Source organism: Oryx dammah, unplaced genomic scaffold (assembly GCF_014754425.2).
Source record: "Oryx dammah isolate SB20612 unplaced genomic scaffold, SCBI_Odam_1.1 HiC_scaffold_27, whole genome shotgun sequence".
Lineage (NCBI taxonomy): Eukaryota > Metazoa > Chordata > Mammalia > Artiodactyla > Bovidae > Oryx > Oryx dammah.
Genome location: NW_024070211.1, coordinates 98189419 through 98208392, shown reverse-complemented (window position 1 = coordinate 98208392; position 18974 = coordinate 98189419). Strand labels below are relative to the sequence as shown.

Here is an 18974-nt window from a genome sequence, read left to right as displayed (position 1 = left end):
ATGGAGAGTAAAAGGATTAGATGAAAGCACAGTAAACTGCCCCTCTCCCTGCCAAATGAACTGCAGAGAGTACATTAGTGGCAACTTTTCTCAAGATTGTTTTACAGAATCTTTGAAATAATATCTACATGACTTCTTGTAACATGTCTATGACCAACCAAGAATAGAAATAGCCAATTCAAAGTTTCTGTGAAGGAGAGATGAAACAGTGGTAGTAACTAATTCTTGACAGCACGGTGGGAAACCAATAGAATAACATTATCTTTAAGACAAAACATCTTAATGTTGAAATCAGGTTAACATTATTGTAATTGTATGTTATTGTATGTTATTACAATAATAATAAAAACCAAAGCAAACCAAACCAAACCAAAACAGAAACCCTTGAACAATAAGCAGATAATGAGTACAAAACATTAACTAGCAAAAATATTTACTATATCATAGGTGCTCAATGGCTATTGTTCTCTTCCCTCTAATATAATTACAAAGAAGTAATTTCACCTCAAGATATGAGAATCAAAAACACCAAAGTAAGGCCTCCCTGCAAAGAGACAGGGCAATGTAATCTGATCAACACAGCACTCTTCAAAAATTAAATATAATATAATATAGACATACATTTCATGCTTCTAAGTTGCTTTGTCATATGGCTAATTAATTACACACAATGGTCCCTCCTAATAGAGTGAAAATTCCAGGCTTCTGTATTTTGTTTCTCTGTGATAAAGCAAAGGCATACTACTTATTGAATGAATTTAGAGAAGACATCATAAACATTTGCAGAAGAAAACAAATGCAATCACTAAAGGAAATACAGAAACAGAAAGGAATGTTAGTATCATCTGTTTGGGTAGATTTGGAGAATTTGGGATCCATTTTTATATATCACATATAGAGGGTGATCTCTCCTCCATTCTTGTCATAACACTAAGGATTTATATTCTAAAAATAGATTAATATGGTATTCTTTGTGTTGTGGTGTACCAAGGCCTATACTATTTTAGATGTATATCCCATAGTTATTCCAGCTCAATAAGACTAATGATAGAAATGAAAAGAATAAACCAAATTCCTCATTAGAAAAATAGGCAAAGGATATGAATAGAAGAGGAAATGCAAATATTATCAAAAGGATGTGAAAAGATACTTAATCCTGCCACCCATCAAGAAAATGCAAAGTAAAACGAGAAAACGTTAGACTGAGTATGCCTAATATCAAATGTTGGCTAAAAAAGATTAAAAACAGAGAGAGAAGGAGAGGGAAACTGGAACTTTTTCACATACTGCTGGAGAGGGTGCAACTGTTGTGGTAACCTGAGAAAGCAATTCAGCAAGATCTAGAAAAATGGAAAACATGCATTCATCATGTCCCAAGTATTCTACTTCTAATGATGCCTTTTCTAGAACCTCATATATGTAAAACAGGACATACGTCTCCAAATGTTCACTACTGCACTACTTAAAATAAATACTTAAAAATGTAATATAAATGTTCTTCAATAGGGGAATGGAGAGTTTAATATCCTGTGACATAAATAAATAATAGCAGTTAAATAAACTAGATCTACACATTCTAATATGAATAGATCTCAAACACCGAGTAATCAAGATGAATGACACACAGAGTATATCATATGTGTATGTCAGCAAAAAAGCACACAAAACATAGACATGGATGTATATGATGTGTGTATGTTATATAAAAGTTCACAGAGGAAGACTATATCTTCAGTTCAGTTCAGTTGCTCAGTCGTGTCCGACTCTTTGCGACCCCATGAATCGCAGCACGCCAGGCTATTGGGAAGGGAGAATGCGACAAAGAGGTCTTGAATTTTATGTTCAGTATATTTTTTATATAAAAAGCTAAAATGATGAATTATCAATGCTTTTCAATTCTGGAATGTACCTGAATTTTTGTTATATCATTCTCTGTAATTTTTAGTATTTTTCACATCTCTCAAGATAAAGATTAAAAAACACAAAATAAGTAGTAAGAAAATACAGAATTAAAGTAATTATTATATTAATGCCTATAAGGCAGTAAATCTTTCCAAAAGCATCCTGATATACACTATATGGCTATTTAAATTACTTTAATCAATATATACACATGGTTTAAAAAAACCTAATGACTAAGAGTGGGGGCTAGTAATATAATTCTTGTATTGATTCAATAATTCATCACTGTTACCTAGTTTAGGAATTGTAATTATAGAAATTAACTGTGAAAAATTACAGAAAATGAAATGATGTTATTTTAATTAAATTAGTTCTTTAATAGATAATTAAATAATAGAATGGTACCTATATTTTAGATGCATGGGCTTCTGAATTTTAAAAAGTATTTTCCTCTTCATTAATTAGGAAAGTTGATACACCTGGGCTGCTTCTGTACTTAACCAAATGTATTAAAATAGTCTTAATCTGAAACTGATGCCAACTATAAACTTGATCTCTTCTTGTGGCTCCTTCTAACCATATAACCAACTTAACATTTTAAAATGCTCAGTTTAAGCAATAACTAATTCATTTTGAAATATTTATTCACTATGATTACAGCATTTTGTTGTTTAACGTTTCAGGTCCATAAAAGATTCTAATATTTATGATACTATTACTTGGCTTAAAATCCAAATTCTACGTGGTCACGTTTCTTAGATTAAAATAGGTCATCTTAATGGAACAGTGGTAGAAGTACCTTGAATTCATGTCCTACATGCTATACTAAGTTGCCTCAGTCATGTCCGACTCTGTGCAACCCTATGGACAGCAGCTCACCAGGCTCCTCTGTCCACAGGATTCTCCAGGCAAGAATACTGGAGTGGGTTGCCATTTCCTTCTCCACATGCCCTACATAAGACTTAGTTTATGGAGTTTAATTCAAATGTACAGAGATAGTTGCCACTTGGATCTGTATGTTCCAGATGAAACTGGCTTATGATCACAATGGCATTGTGAAGTATCAATTAAAAGGCCTTTTGAAAGAACTGTGCTTGAGTAATTTGCTCCAGAAAAGGGCTTATATAGAGCTGTAGTCAGCCACAAACTCATTTGTATCTTTTACTGTGTTAACACAGGAGAGTTGAATCATAAACATACCCTGTTACTAAATTTGTTAAGAAGAGCATCCATTTATTAAATATTCACTACAGCGATCTCGAAGAGGGTTTCTGATAATTACATTCAAATATCAAACAGTTTATTCTTCATTTAGTCTGAATTTTAAGTCAACATAAAAAGCTTTTATTTGTTTGACCATTAAGAGTCACCAGTGACCAAACACAAGGCGAAGAAAGAAAATATGGTGAACTACATGCTGATTGATGAATGTCAGAGAACTCCCAAACAGCTTACATACTACACGCTTAAAACTAACTCAGTTAACTCAGCAACATCCAACGGTTTATCATAACAGAGCAAAGGAGAGAGAAAAGTAGGTAAGTCCTTTGGAGGGAGTAGGAGAGGCTCAGATAGAGGCTTAGATAGAGAGGCTCAGAGGGGAATCTTGACTACTCTCTTTGTCTCTCCCTGATGCCAAAGAAAGAATTCCGGGAGCAGAACCCTTGGGATGTTCTCCTCCTAAAACCTGAGACACAGCATTATTCTCGGTTGCTAAAAAGCCTGGAAACAATAAAAAAAAAACCCATTAGGTGATAAAAGAATAAACAAAATGTAGTATATCCATGTTGTTGTTCAGTCACTAAGTCGTGTCTGACTCTTTGCAACCTCATGGACAGCATGCCCGACTTCCCTGTCCTTCACTATCTCCCTGAGTTTGCTCAAACTCACGTCCATTGAGTTGATGATATCATCCAACCGTATCATCCCTCTGTCACCCCCTTCTTCTCTTGCCCTCAATATTCCCCAGCATCAGAGTCTTTTCCAAAGAGCTGGCTCTTTGCATCAGGTGGCCAAAGTATTGGAGCTTCAGCTTCAGCATCAGTCCTTCCAATGAACAATCAGGACTGATTTCCTTTAGGTTTGACTGGCTTGCTCTCCTTACTGTCCAAGGGACTCTCAAGAGTCTTTTCCAGCACCACAGTTCAAAACCATCAGTTCTTCAGTGCTTAGCCTTCTTTATGGTCCAACTCTCACATCCAGCCTCAACTACTGGAAAAATCATAGCTTTGACTATATGGACCTTTGTTGGCAAAGTGATGTCTCTGCTTTTTAATACTCTGTCCAGGTTTGTCATAGCTTTTCTATCAAGGGGCAAGCATCTTTTAATTTTGTGGCTGTAGTCATCATCTACAGTGATTTTGGAACCCAAGAAAATAAAATCTGTCACTGTTTCCATTTTTTTTCCATCTGTTTGCCATGAAGTGATAGGAACTGAATATTCATTGGAAGGACTGATGCTGAAGATGAAACTCCAATACTTGGGCCACCTGATGCAAAGAACCGATTCACTGGAAAAGACCCTGATGGTGGGAAAGACTGAAGGTGGGAGGAGAAGGGGATGACAGAGGATGAGATGGCTGGACGATATCACCGACATGATGCACATGAGTTTGAGTAGGCTCTGGGAGTTGGTGATAGACAGGGAAGCCTGGCGTGCTGCAGTCCACGGGGTTGCAAAGAATCAGGCATGACTGAGCGACTGAACTAAACTGAACTGAACTGATGGGACCTGATGCCATGATCTTGGTTTTTGAATGTTGAGTTTTAAGTCAGCTTTTTCACTCTCCTCTTTCACCTTCATCAAGAGGCTCTTTAGTTCCTCTTCACTTTCTGCCATTAAGGAGGTATCATCTGTTATTTGTATATTTGAGGCTGTTGATATTTCTCTTGGCAATCTTGATTCTAGCTTGTGAGTCATCCAGCCCAGGATTTTGCATGATGTACTCTGTATAGAAGTTAAAAAAGCAAGGTGACAATATACAGCTTTAATGTACTCTTTTCCCAATTTTGGACCAGTCTGTTGTCCTATGTCAGATTCTAGCTGCTCCTTCTTGACCTGTATACAGGTTTCTCAGGAAGACAGGTAATTGTGGCCTGGTATTCCCAATTCTTTAAACATTTTCCAGCTTGTTGTGATCCACATAGTCAAAGGCTTTAATATAGTCAATAAAGCAGAAATAGATGTTTCTTTTTGGAATTTCCTTGCTTTTTCTACGATCCACCAGATATTGGCAAGTTGATCTCTGGTTCCTCTGCCTTTTCTAAATCCAGCTAGTAATCCATATATGTACATATGGTATATCCATATAGTAAAATATTATTTGGAGATAAAAAGGGATAAAGAACTGATATTTAAAACATGGATGAACCTTGAAATTACCATGGTAAGTGAAAGAAGCCAGTTACAAAAGGCTATATATCATATGATGTCACATATAGGAAACGTCCAGAATAGGCAAACCCATAGAGACAGAAAATAGATTATTGGTTCCTAGGGCTAGGGGGGAGGAAGAATAGGAAAGGAGTGTCAATGAGTGTGTGTGTGTGTGTAAGTAGCTCAGTCATGTCTGATTCTTTGGGACCCCATGGACTGTAGCCTGCCAGGCTTCTGTCCATAGCATTCGCCAGGCAAGAATGCCAGAGTGCATTGCCATTCCCTTCTCCAGGGGATCTCCAACTCATGGATTGAACCTGTGTGTCCCACATTGCAGGCATATTCTTCACCATCGAACCACCAGGGAAGTGTGCTAATGGGTAGCGGGGTTTCTTTTTGGAATGGTGAAAATGTTCTTAAATTAGACAGTGGTGATGACTGCACAGCTCTGTGAATATACTAAAAATTACTGAAGGTATTCATACAGCTAAAAGTGTCAAGTTTATGATATATGAAATATATCTCAATAAAATTACTATTATAAAAAAATCCAGGTTTTGGCTTTCAGTAAGAGTACTGAAGGTCAAAGGGACAAAACTTTATCAAGCATCTTCCTCAAGAGGTATGTTAAATAAGTAATAAGCTGTCAAACCATAAGCATTCAGTCTTTTCAAAGACTCTCCATTTGAGCAAGTGTATTTCACAATGACTTAAAAATGTTTGCTGAAGAAAAGACCTGACCCATGAAAGAGCCTTTTCTGCGACTGTCAGCCCTAAGGCATTTTTAGAATTTTTAATAGTATCAATAGAAGCCTCATGGGCACTAGCAGATGATCCTATAAAGTATTAAAAAAAAAGTCTAAATGGCAGTGGGGAATCAAATCTTTTCATGAAAAAATAACAGAGTCCTTTTCTTAAATGGTGGTAAGAAAACTATTTGTCAAGATTGTATGACCTTTTTGAAACCATAAAGAATTCTATTCTAGCAAAGCTTTAACTAACTCAAAAGGGAGAGATAATCTTAGGATGAGAGGGAAGTTTTCTAATTTCAATAATGCCACCCATTTCCCTCCTCATTCAGTTGATAGATATGGACAGGAGTTTTTTTCAGGGTCTAGAGTAACTTCCCAACACCAACGGCAGTCAGTTAAAGAAAGAGAATGCTAAGGAGCCAACTGCATCCAACTGACAAAAACAAATTTTAGAACAATGTGCAAAAAAATAAATAAAATCAAAGCAGCAATTTAAAACTAAGCTTTAATTTCAAAAGTTGTCATTAGTATTTTCCACAATTAATAAAATATGTACTTTTTAAACTATGTCTTTTTGACTTCAATATAAATGAAAATTTAGTGCTTCATCTTAAGGAGCAGGCAAGCTATGATTTACTTAGATGGTAAAATATGTGGAATCAGCGTGTCCCAAAGAAATAAATTTTCTCTTTATCAAGAAGTAAATGAGAAGTGAAATTTCCGTTTCTGGGCATTGCTAAGATTCTAAGACTACTATTAGAAATAGTTTTGGAATTGTGTACTATAAAATCTCAGAGATAATTTCTTGAATTGTGAGATCATATTTACTGACTTTTCATTTTGAACTATATTTTCTTCTCCTTTCACAATTTTGTTACTCAGCAAGCTGACCACTAGCGTAATTTATCTGCTTGGATAAAACATGCAATACAGACCATAACCTGAATACTGGAAGGCTGCATGTACCTTGCAGTAGTTCCCCTGGCCAAGTCCTCTACCCCGAGTGCAGCTTGCCATGACAAGGCTGTAGTCATCTCTAACTACTGCTAAATTAGCATCCTTTAGGTGCAGCTCCAAGCACTTGTCTCCCTGAGAACTCCTCAGGCTGGTGGGAGCCACTGAAACTTAGAAGTGGCATATCAAAGTGGGGCTCTGGGAATAAGACAAAAAGTTAGCTAGAGGGAACTATCTCAAACTTTTCTTGCAGAGAATGAAATGCAGCAGATTTTTAGAAGTGGATGCCTCTTTTGAAGGGTTAACATTTTATATATTGATCATGATGGTGGTTATGCAACTAAACGACAAATTGCCAAAAACCATAGAACCATATGCTACCAAGGGTAAATTTTACTGTAAGTAAATTACACTTCAGTAAACTTGATCTAAAAAAGTGGTTATGTCTGAATGGTAAAATTAAGGATTTTTCTCTTTATATTTTCTTGAACTTTACAACCTGGCTAAGTAACTCCACAGTCAGTTAAAAAGAATGTAGCTTTGGACACCCTTGTCCCCCTCTATGCCCTTGGAAGTGTACGTAGGCAGAGTAAGTCTAAGTTCCCTTGCTAAATCGGCTGAGGTGAGAAAAACACCCGACTGATGATACTGCAAAGAGAAAAAGAATCAATGCTACATTCATGAAACTTTGGATTTGAAGGTGGTTGCTCAGCCCCTGGGAAGCAGAAACTGTAAAGGGCATAGTTTTCCTCCGGGGTGCCTGTGCTGTGATTCTCCTGAGACGCGCTGTACATACCTCAGCGTTCCCCGAGGGCCATTTCCGCTGCTAAGGCGTGAGCACCATGCACCTGCACAGTGACCCGCAACATGGACCTCTCACAGTTTGGAATCCAAGGCCACCCGTGACCCTAAGAGGCTCTGCAGACAGAACCTCGCCGTGGCAGGCTGCCTGCGTGCAGGACATGAAACTGACCCCTCCATCTACATATGCTGAGTATCATTCCCCAACCAAACTGGAGTGACAGAGTTGATCTCTTGGAGAATTACTTTAGCTAAGTTGCTTCCCTATCCATTCATAAACTCTTTAGCAACCAAAGGAAGAACCCTATGAGCCTGATACTGTATTGTAATTCAGAGAGAAAATACCAGGCATGCTGCCTGCCTCATCATACAGAGGTCAAATAGTAACACACAAGAGAATCCTCTCAAGTCTCAGCCCCGGGAACAGTAAATCCTCCTGAGCAACCTGGTTTGTGTTTATCTTCCATACACTTGAAATCACGTAATTCATTGACGTTTCTTTCTTTAGCCTGGTAACCAGGACAGAGTCAAAGTGGCTCTCTACTTTGAGCCAGTGCATGGTATACTAATAAGAAACATTTTGTATACTATTTTAACCTTTTCTTCATCTTATTTTTCTAGTTTTCATCTTTGCCCTAATTCCCTCATCCATTGTTGGTTTTTGAATTTTCCAAAAGTGTCAAATACATAGAGGTAAAATATTGAGTAGTACATAGATAACTATATTGTACTCACTATAAATGCAGAAAATAAACAGATTCCATAGCCTACTTTCTATAAGGTAAAATGCTGGATACATAGATAACTATAGTATATATGCAAGGCAAATGTGGAAAATTGCTATCTTCTCTATTAACTGATTCCAAGGCCCACTTTAAATGAGAAAAAAGATTAAATATATAAATAACTATATTATACTCAGTATAAATGCCAAAAAGGTATAATTTGCTTACTATTCTATAGCCTATCATTGATCAGGTGAAATATTAAAATATATAACTGTTACATACACAGGTAATTATAGCATACTTGGTGCAAAGGCAGAAAGTCTCTTAACTTCTCTATTAACTAACCCTGTATCTCCCCTTCAAGATTTCTCAATTTGCAGTGATTATTTTTGGTCTGATATATCATCTTCGGATATAAGCACCATTAATTCCAGATTAAGGATGATTGTATATTGATATTGCTGATGTTACTACTAGTGTTACTAATTTTTTTTGTAGTAAATAAAACAAATGAAAAGTCATATTGGAAATGGGAATTTTTATTACTAACCTTGTTTAGAAGACTACTACTTCCAAACAGTCATTAATAGAAAACCTAGCAATCATTGATAATCATTAAGAGTTTTCTAACATTCTCAGCAAGGCTTATTGCAAGAGAACTGCCAAAGGCAGCTGTCTATCTCACTTTTTAGGATACTTCCTAAATAACCACATACAAAGGTCCAGTTTCCCTACTATAAAATGGAGACGCCATGGCAGGGTTCAAAATTCATCTTTGGTACTACAAGTGCGAGGAAACCAAATCGCTTGTTGTTACAGCCATGTGGGAGAGGGCTCCACAGTATATTACCGAGCACAATATTAGAGTCATTTATTCAATAGGCGGGGCTTCCTTCGTAGCTCAGTTGGTAAAGAATCAGCCTGTAATGCAGGAGACCCCAGTTTGATTCCTGGGTCAGGAAGATCCACTGGAGAAGGGATAGGCTACCCACTTCAGTATTCTTGGACTTCCCTTGTGGCTCAGCTGGTAAATAATCCGATACCTGCAATGCAGGAGACCTGGGTTTGATCCCTGGGTTGGGAAGATCCCCTGCAGAAGGGAAAGGCTACCCACTCCAGTATTCTGGCCTGGAGAATTGCATGGACTACAGTCCATAGGGTCTCAGAGTCGGACATGACTGAGCAACTTATACTCACTCACTCATTCGATAGGCCCTCATGCCCCTGCCTCCTTCTTGTTCACATGATGAGGCCAATATGCAAGAACTTCAGACAACTGAAAAAGGAAATCGAAGTATGCTTTTTGTTACCCTGTTAGATCATATCTGGACTTGGAAAAATAAAATCTTACAGATTACCTTACAAACTCTGACACAGGATCTAAATCAAACAATGTGGAAGACAACTGGTTTTCAAATCCGCCATCCTGTTGAAAGCCTCCATCCTCCTCACTTCTAAGTAAGAAGGACCTGAATCCTGAAAGGAAGTTTCCTGGCTGGAAGCAGTGATGGCACTTTTAAGGTCCTTTGAGCAAATCAGAAATGGCTGACAGGAAAGAGGGTTTGGGTCTGAGAGCCATTTTCTTTATCTTTAGATTCTGGTTCTGAGACTGTTGGTGGGGACTGGCAGACAAAAGGGGGATCTCTCAAGTGATACAGTAAGAGCCTATCTCCCTTCACCGACACTATTTTCTAAATGGCTCTTGCCAGTGTTAAAGCTGGGCAAAGTAATTGTGTCAAAAGTCTTCCTAAAGGTCCACCAAAAATCACACTGAAAGGCGAGCAGAACGCAGATATGAGAAGGGGGGAATATCAAGTAAGTGACCAACAGTAAAGCACGCTTACCTGAGGAACTTAAACCAAACTGAGCTTCATTAAATAACATTATTCATTCAATGAACACTTAGCAGGGTGCCAGGGCTGTGGGGGTGGGGGCTGGGGTGGGCCTTACCACCTCATAGGAGGCTAACACATGCACAAAAGAACAGTTATAAGAGTTTAGATGAAGAGGTGACTACCCTGGAGAAATACGGGAAAGGTTCTAAGAGTTGATTAGCACTTCGTTGGGGATATCAAGAATACATAAGAATCCAACTGAGATGGGACCAGGACCATCAAAGTGGGTCAGTTATCATTCCAAGCAGAATTCAAAGAATAAAGAAACCCACTTTCTTCTCAACCCCTAAGGTTCCATAACAGATTCCTGTTCCGCTGCCTGGCCTCTCTTCACTCTGACCTCACCCTACACTATCAGAACAACTGCCTCCAGCTACAACAATATGTTTCAACACGTCTACTTTACACACCTAATGGAAGGTGATACTCATCTTCACGGGTTCCCAGTTCTCCAGAATCAAAGGCCAGCTTTACTCTTCCAATTTCAAAAGACATGAGGTACTTTTAGGACACATCCTAGATACTACCGTGCCTTGTGGGCCTCCAATACCGCAGTGTGACACACACTTCTGTGCATACCTCCCCTCTTTCTTGGGTCAGCCAGGCTCCCATTTCTGCAGGACCCACTCATTCACCCAACATTCTCCGGCTGAGCTCCAGTGCCATGCCAGGCACCAAGCTGGGCACTGAGAATCAGACACAAAGCCACAAATCACTAACATGATTTTACTAACCAATTTCTAAGAAACTTGTGGAATAACCCAATTCAAACTATATAACCCTAAATCTAGTTAATATTTTAAAACTTTTAGTACAGAAAAGTATCTAATCACCATGCATGTACCAATAATCCCCTTGTTTAACCAATATTAATATTTTTGTTATGTTTATTTCAGATGGCAATCTTGAATAAAATGTTACAGATTTGGCTAAGGCTGAATTCCTAATAGTTCCCTCCTTCCCGTCCTCCCTAGAGGTACCACTATCTTAAATTGGTATCATCTTGATATATTTTTTATAATTCTACTAGAGATGCACTGATGTATAAATAATATTAAACACTATTTATATTCAGTATCACATATATTTTTAAATGTTCATAAGGATAACCTCATATCTATTCTTTTGTAACTTGTAGTTTTCACTCAAATGTCTGTTTTGCAAAGATGTCTATGTTGACACATGTAGTTATTTCATTTTAATGGCTCTTGAGTTTACTTATTCACAGTGAACTTCCAGACCTCAAGCTGGTTTTAGAAAAGGCAGAGGAACCAGCAAATTGCCAACATCCGCTGGATCATCAAAAAAGCAAGAGAGTTCCAGAAAAAACATCTATTTCTGCTTTATTGACTATGCCAAAGCCTTTGACTGTGTGGATCACAATAAACTGTGGAAAATTCTCAAAGAAATGGGAATCCCAGACCACCTGACCTGCCTCTTGAGAAACCTATATGCAGGTCGGGAAGCAACAGTTAGAACTGGACATGGAACAACAGACTGGTTCCAAATAGGAAAAGGAGTACGTCAGGGCTGTATATTGTCACCCTGCTTATTTAACTTCTATGCAGAGTACATCATGAGAAATGCTGGGCTGGAAGAAGCACAAGCTGGAATCAAGATTGCCGGGATAAATATCACTAACCTTAGATATGCAGATGACACCACCCTTATGGCAGAAAGTGAAGAGGAACTAAAAGGCCTCTTGATGAAAGTGAAAGAGGAGTGAAAAAATTGGCTTAAAGCTCAACATTAAGAAAACAAAGATCATGGCATATGGTTCCATCTCTTCATGGCAAATAGATGGAGAAACAGTGGAAACAGTGTCAGACTTTATTTTGGGGGGCTCCAGAAATGGTGCAGATGGTGATTGCAACCATGAAATTAAAAGACGCTTACTCCTTGGAAGGAAAGTTATGACCAACCTAGATAGCATATTCAAAAGCAGAGACATTACTTTGCCGACTAAGGTCCGTCTAGTGAAGGCTATGGTTTTTCCAGTGGTCATGTATGGCTGTGAGAGTTGGACTGTGAAGAAAGCTGAGTGCCGAAGAATTGATGCTTTTGAACTGTGATGTTGGAGAAGACTCTTGAGAGTCCCTTGGACTGCAAGGAGATCCAACCAGTCCATCCTAAAGGAGACCAGTCCTGCGTGTTCATTGGAAGGACTGATGCTGAGGCTGAAACTCCAATACTTTGGCCACATCATGTGAAGAGTTGACTCATTGGAAAAGACCCTGATGCTGGGAGGGATTGGGAGCAGGAGGAGAAGGGGCCGACAGAGGATGAGATGGCTGGATGGCATCACCGACTCGATGGACATGGGTCTGGCTGGACTCCGGGAGTTGCTGATGGACGGGGAGGCCTGGCGTGCTGCGATTCATGGGGTCGCAAAGAATCGGAGACGACTGAGCGACTGGACTGAACTGAACTGATTGACAGTTTATTTCTCATATCTATCCTGATTCTAAGCTTTTACTTTGCAAATGTTACAATAAGCATCTGTATTTGTCTTCCTGTGCATACCTATCAGACTTTTTCCTATGATATTAAGTTTAGTTTTAAGTCCTACTCTCTGGCTTACTGATTCTTCTGATGGTTGAGTTTATTTTTTTACTTGAGTCTTTAATTATTTGATTGTGAGCTCATCTTTGGTGATATTAGTTTCTCAGCTGGAGATTCTTAAACAATGCATATGGTTACATTTGGACTCTAAATTCACAGGGGTACAAGCCTGGGGTTGTCCAAGAGTGTATTTGAGGGCCATGGCTTATGTTTCCAAGTTCAAGTGTACCAACACGAGCACACAAGGCCTCACTCTTTGGTCCCTAAAGGAGTATTAAACCGAAGACTCTAGTGCTTTGTTGGGGGCTTGACTATGCCCAGGCCTCTTGCACTGGCAGCTCAAATACTCATGACCCTGGCTTCTGGTTCTGTATTTCTAGAACCTGAGGATTTTCTTTGCTCCTTTACTATTTCCTCCAGTTATTGACCTGTATTATTGAATATCAAGTATTTCTAGGAGCTTACTGAGAAACTTTTATGTTCATTTTAGTTGTCTAAATTGTCAGAATAAACATCTTAACTGAATTCTTTAAATATTGATTTAATTTTTCTAATAGTATAAATTATATTTGAAAAAAATCTGTTGGTTCATACTTTTTGGAAATGTTCAACACTACATTACTGAGCTTGTGAACTGCTCTTTTTTGTGCTAAAGATACAGATAACCTTAAAAAAATAGGTAAAATTAAAACAAAATTTTGTTTTGACAATTTTAACTTTCTTAATAAATTATCTAATTGAGTTATATGTAAGTTAGAAATTTTGATTTATAATTTTATACCTTGCTTATAATTTCTCATCCTATAAAAACTGATGTTTTTAAAATGTTCACATTATTTGATATCTGTGTTTAAAGTTTCCTTTATCTTATTTGCATGCTTCATGCTGTACTAAACATTCGTATGTGCATAACTGTTAAGGATCAAAGATGAAAAAATTCATGAGAATACAATTTATCTGTTTAGTAATTTAAAATGGATAGCAATCAGCTACAAACAGCATTCTACTCACCAAGAAGGATTTTTTGGCTATGAATAATAGGAGATACAGAGAAGTACAACAATTATGATGTTAGAAACAACTGAGAGACAAGTTACTACGAGCACACACCTACTTAGTAATAAACAAACTAAGCTTAAAAATGCAAGCAACAGAAGTATTGCATAGTAGGCTTTCTTGGAATATGTAAATACTAAGAAAGAAACCCACAGATTGGATAAACAATGATTCACCAGTTGGAGTTGCAGCAGTAATTCATATTCTAATGATGTTTTAAAATAGCATAACAGGTTATTTAAATATAAAACAATACTTGTGATTAAATGTTTTTTTGGTCCAGTAATATATTGGTTTTGTGCTGATTTGAATATACAATTATCTCAAATAGTAATCATATCATATAGTATTTTTACAGAGTTCTAGAAAACTCAAGGTAAATGAAGGCATTTTTCAAAGCTAGCTAAATGCTATTACTTGGAAATACTTCTTAGTTAAAAAGAAAAAAAACAAAAAACCAATATCAGGTTTCCAAAATCAATTAGCTTTACCAAATAATTAGCAATTAATTGTTAAAACCATTCATTAACTTTGTCTACATATAATACATCAAATTTCTAAAGGCAGCTTAGTGGCTTTTGCTAGAGAACCGTACCAGTGCCATATAAAACACTTCAAGCACAAAACTGAAGGATAATCAATATCACAAGAGGTTTCTCAAAATTAGAATAAATTGACATTTTTGGTATCAATTTTAGGAAGACAAGTTAACAGTGACAACAGTAAAAGCATCACTTGCTGCATCTAGGACAATTAATATGGCCTGTGACTTGAAGGCAGTTAAGAAGATAAAGGCATTTAAAAAGATAGAGCCACGGTGTACACGTGTTCCCCGTCCTGAACACCCCTCCCACCTCCCTCCCCATACCATCCCTCTGGGTCATCCCAGCGCACCAGCCTCGAGCACGTGTACACCCGTGGCGGATTCATGTTGATGTATGGCAAAACCAATACAATATTGTAAGGTAATTAGCCTCCAATTAAAATAAACAAATTTATATTAAAAAAAAAAAAAAAAGCTTGCAAACTAAAAAGAAAAAAAAAAGATAGAGCCATTGGCCCTATACCTGGTGCTGGCGATGCTTGGTGATTCTGCTCCAAGCCTACATCTTTCTAGCTGACTGGCAACAATCTGCCTTTCCACCTCCAGTTCTCGGGTGAGTCGCTGAAACTGAAGCTCCTGTGATTCAAGGAAATAAAAGGAACATAAAGCACCAGGTTTGCTCAGGCAGATACATGAATTCATGTATGTCACAAGAAACACAGGAACATGCCCAAAACATAACACTATAGTGTGGCCTTACAAGAGGAGGGTTTTAGATGGAACTGTGGGCCTAAACAACCTACTGATTTGAAGCTCTTACAAACAGACTTAAAGGCACTAGAATTTCAGTCTTTGTTTGAAACTGAAAATATGTAAATCCTTATTTGGCCTTTTTTTTCCCCTTTGGTTCTAATTGAGGTCTTCAAATAGTACTTATGCCACAGGGATATAACGTAAGGGTTGCAGAGTCCTTACATTAGAGGCACACCAACCAATATAAATACTCTCTTTATCCTCAACAGCTAACATTTTCATCTCTCACACTGTATGTTAGCTCAGCACTAAAAAAAAGTAAATTCCTGTGATGAGACTCGCTTGACAGTATTAGATACAAAACCTTTCTATTGTTAAGAAAAAAAAAATCATTACAATCCCACAAAAAGTCTTGCTATATTTATCTATAACACAAACACTCTTTTCCTATTGTCACAAATGCGTTCATGTGTCACTGTATGAAGGGACAAGAGAAAAAATCTGAGTCATAATATAGAACTTAAAATTGTATTAAAAAGATGGAAGCTTGTCTAAAGAAATTATATTTTTCATACTATGATGTATCACGAAGGCAAGTATTCTATTCTAGGAGAAATGCTTTAACATTATTTGTACTTATCTCATTGTTCTCTTAACAGGATTTTAATATATAGAAAGCACACCATGCTATAAAATATCTATAAATCATGCACACTCTAAAGGGTTTAGGCCACAAATAACATCTCCAATAACACCTCAAGCTCCCCTGTGCCATATTAACTCCTTACAAGTCTACTCAAAGCAAATGCTGAACTGTAAGTGGTTTAATTGGACACTGACTACTGGTTCAAAATACCAGGGAGATGCACCTTAAGCAAAGGAACTAATCAGACAGAGAACTACCTTAGTTCTGTTAATAATAATATTATTGACAACATACTATCTATGACAGTAAAATACAATTCAATTGCAAAGTGAATTAACTCCCTGTGAGATTAGGCAAAGGTACACCTACTTGACAGCACTGGCTGAGCAAATTCTACAAACTATTCTTAGAATCATTCTTAAGAAAACAGTCCGTGAACTCTTACTGCTTTCTGATATTGACAGTCCTTTTCTAACGAGCCCAGTTGGTGTGGGAGAATATACAGCAGTAATAACAGTTGTTACACACAAGAACTATACACAGAAGAACTGTACAAAAAAGATCTTCATGACCCAGATAATCACGATTGTGTGATCACTCACCTAGAGCCAGACATCCTGGAATGTGAAGTCAAGAGGGCCTTAGGAGCATCACTATGAACAAAGCTAGTAGAGGTGATGGAATGCCAGTTAAGCTATTTCAAATCCTAAAAGATGATGCTGTGAAAGTGCTGCACTCAATATGCCAGCAAATCTGGAAAACTCAGCAGTGGCCACAGGATTGGAAAAGGTCAGTTTTCATTCCAATCCCAAAGAAAGGCAATGCCAAAGAATGCTCAAACTACCGCACAATTGCACTCATCTCACACACTAGCAAAGTAATGCTCAAAATTCTTCAAGCCAGGCTTCAGCAGTAAGTGAACCGTGAACTTCCAGATGTTCAAGGTGGATTTAAAAAAGGCAGAGGAACCAGAGATCAAATTGCCAACATCTGCTGGATCATCGAAAAAGCACGAGAGTTCCAGAAAAACATCTACTTCTGCTTTATGGACTATGCCAAAGCCTTTGACTATGTGGATCACAATAAACTGTGGAAAATTCTGAAAGAGATGGGAATCCCAGATCACCTGACCTGCCTCTTGAGAAACCTATATGCAGGTCAGGAAGCAACAGTTAGAACTGGACATGGAACAACAGACTGGTTCCAAATAGGAAAAGGAATACGTCAAGGCTGTATATTGTCACCCTGCTTATTTAACTTCTATGCAGAGTACATCATGAGAAATGCTGGGCTGGAAGAAAGACAAGCTGGAATCAAGATTGCCAGAAGAAATATCAATAACCTCAGATATGCAGATGACACCACCCTTATGGCAGAAAGTGAAGAGGAACTAAAAAGCCTCTTGATGAAAGTGAAAGAGGAGAGTGAAAAAGTTGGCTTAAAGCTCAACATTCAGAAAACGAAGATCATGGCATATGGTCCTATCACTTCATGGCAAATAGATGGGTAAACAGGGAAAACAGTGACTCTGTTTTTCTGGGCTCCAAAATGACTGCAGATGGTGACTGCAGCCATGAAATTAAAAGATGCTTACTCCTTAAAAGGAAAGTTATGACCAACCTAGACAGCATATTAAAAAGCAGAGACATTACTTTGCCAACAAAGGTCTGTCTAGTGAAGGCTATGGTTTTTCCAGTGGTCATGTGTGGATGTGAGAGTTGGACTATAAAGAAAGCTAAGCACAGAAGAATTGATGCTTTTGAACTGTGTTGTTGGAGAAGACTCTTGAGAGTCCCTTGGACTGCAAGGAGATCCAACCAGTCCATCCTAAAGGAGATCAGTCCTGGGTGTTCTTTGGAAGGCCTGATGTTGAAGCTGAAACTCCAATACTTTGTCCACCTCATACGAAGAGTTGACTCATTGGAAAAGACTCTGATGCTGGGGAAGATTGAAGGTGGGAGGAGAAGGGGACGACAGAGGATGAGATGGTTGGATGGCATCACCAACTCAATGGACATGAGTTTGGGTAAACTCCAGGAGTTGGTGATGGACAGGGAGGCCTGGTGTGCTGCAGTCCATGGGGTTGCAAAGAGCAGGACATGACTGAGCGACTGAACTGAATTGTTGGCCCAACAATGCGGTAAAACAGGATCATAATGGGTAAGGAGGGGACACTGCCTACCTCTATTTAACAATTCCTAGGTCCCAGGCTTCTGATCAGTGTTTGGCGACAAAACACCAGATAGATAATAATTGCATAATATTCAGTACCAGGCTAAGATCACTGATTTTAAGGACAAATACTATTACATTTACTTCACAGTCTTTGTCCTTAAATAGCATCATAGCTTTTGTGATACACTTCCATTCTTTCAATTATTTTGTGTGTGTGTATGCTCAGTTGCTCAGCCATGTCTGACACTGTGACCCCAAGGACTATAAGAGCTAAGTCTGTGTGACTCCATGGACTGCAGCCTGACAGGTTCCCCTGTCCATGGGATTTTCCAGGCGAGAATACTGGAGTGAATTGCTGTTTTCTTCTCCAGGGGATCTTCCTGATCCAGGAATCAATCTGAGTCCCGTGCACTAGCAGCTGGATTCTATACCACTGCAGATTGTTTATTATACACCTCTTTTTCTGGAAGACTGGCTGCTTGTACCAAGCTGGGCCACAAAAGGACCATCCGTGCATCTCAAAATATCTCCCAACCCATTATATAACTTTTGAGTTCTCAGTTCAGTGGCTACTGGAGATTGAGGACTGGAGGGTTTCATTTGGGGATGGCCAAAAGTTACCAGGATAGGATAAAGGTATGTTTTAAACTACAACAGTAAAACAATTTCCATTCATAGAGAAAAAAATCTATTTTAGTGGTTTTTTTTTTTTTTTTTAAATTATGTCTATAGCTGCCTATGGTCTTTTGAGCATCCTTTCAAGGAAATATTTGGGAAATTTCCTGCTTGAAGGCAGACAATGGAACTTAATGTCCCATAATTCCTTCCCT

At 38.1% G+C, this 18974-nt stretch overlaps 1 protein-coding gene across 13 annotated transcripts in view; it reads right to left on the bottom strand.

Annotated features, from left to right (window-relative positions):
• The window catches only part of PKP4 (plakophilin 4), a 256672-nt gene that overhangs the window by 107473 nt on the left and 130225 nt on the right, over nt 1-18974 (bottom strand). For all 13 annotated transcript variants that reach the window (XM_040229137.1, XM_040229141.1, XM_040229128.1 and 10 more), the window contains one exon: nt 15094-15206. In XM_040229137.1, coding sequence (XP_040085071.1) covers nt 15094-15206 — 113 coding nt within the window. The remainder of the gene's footprint in view (nt 1-15093; nt 15207-18974) is intronic.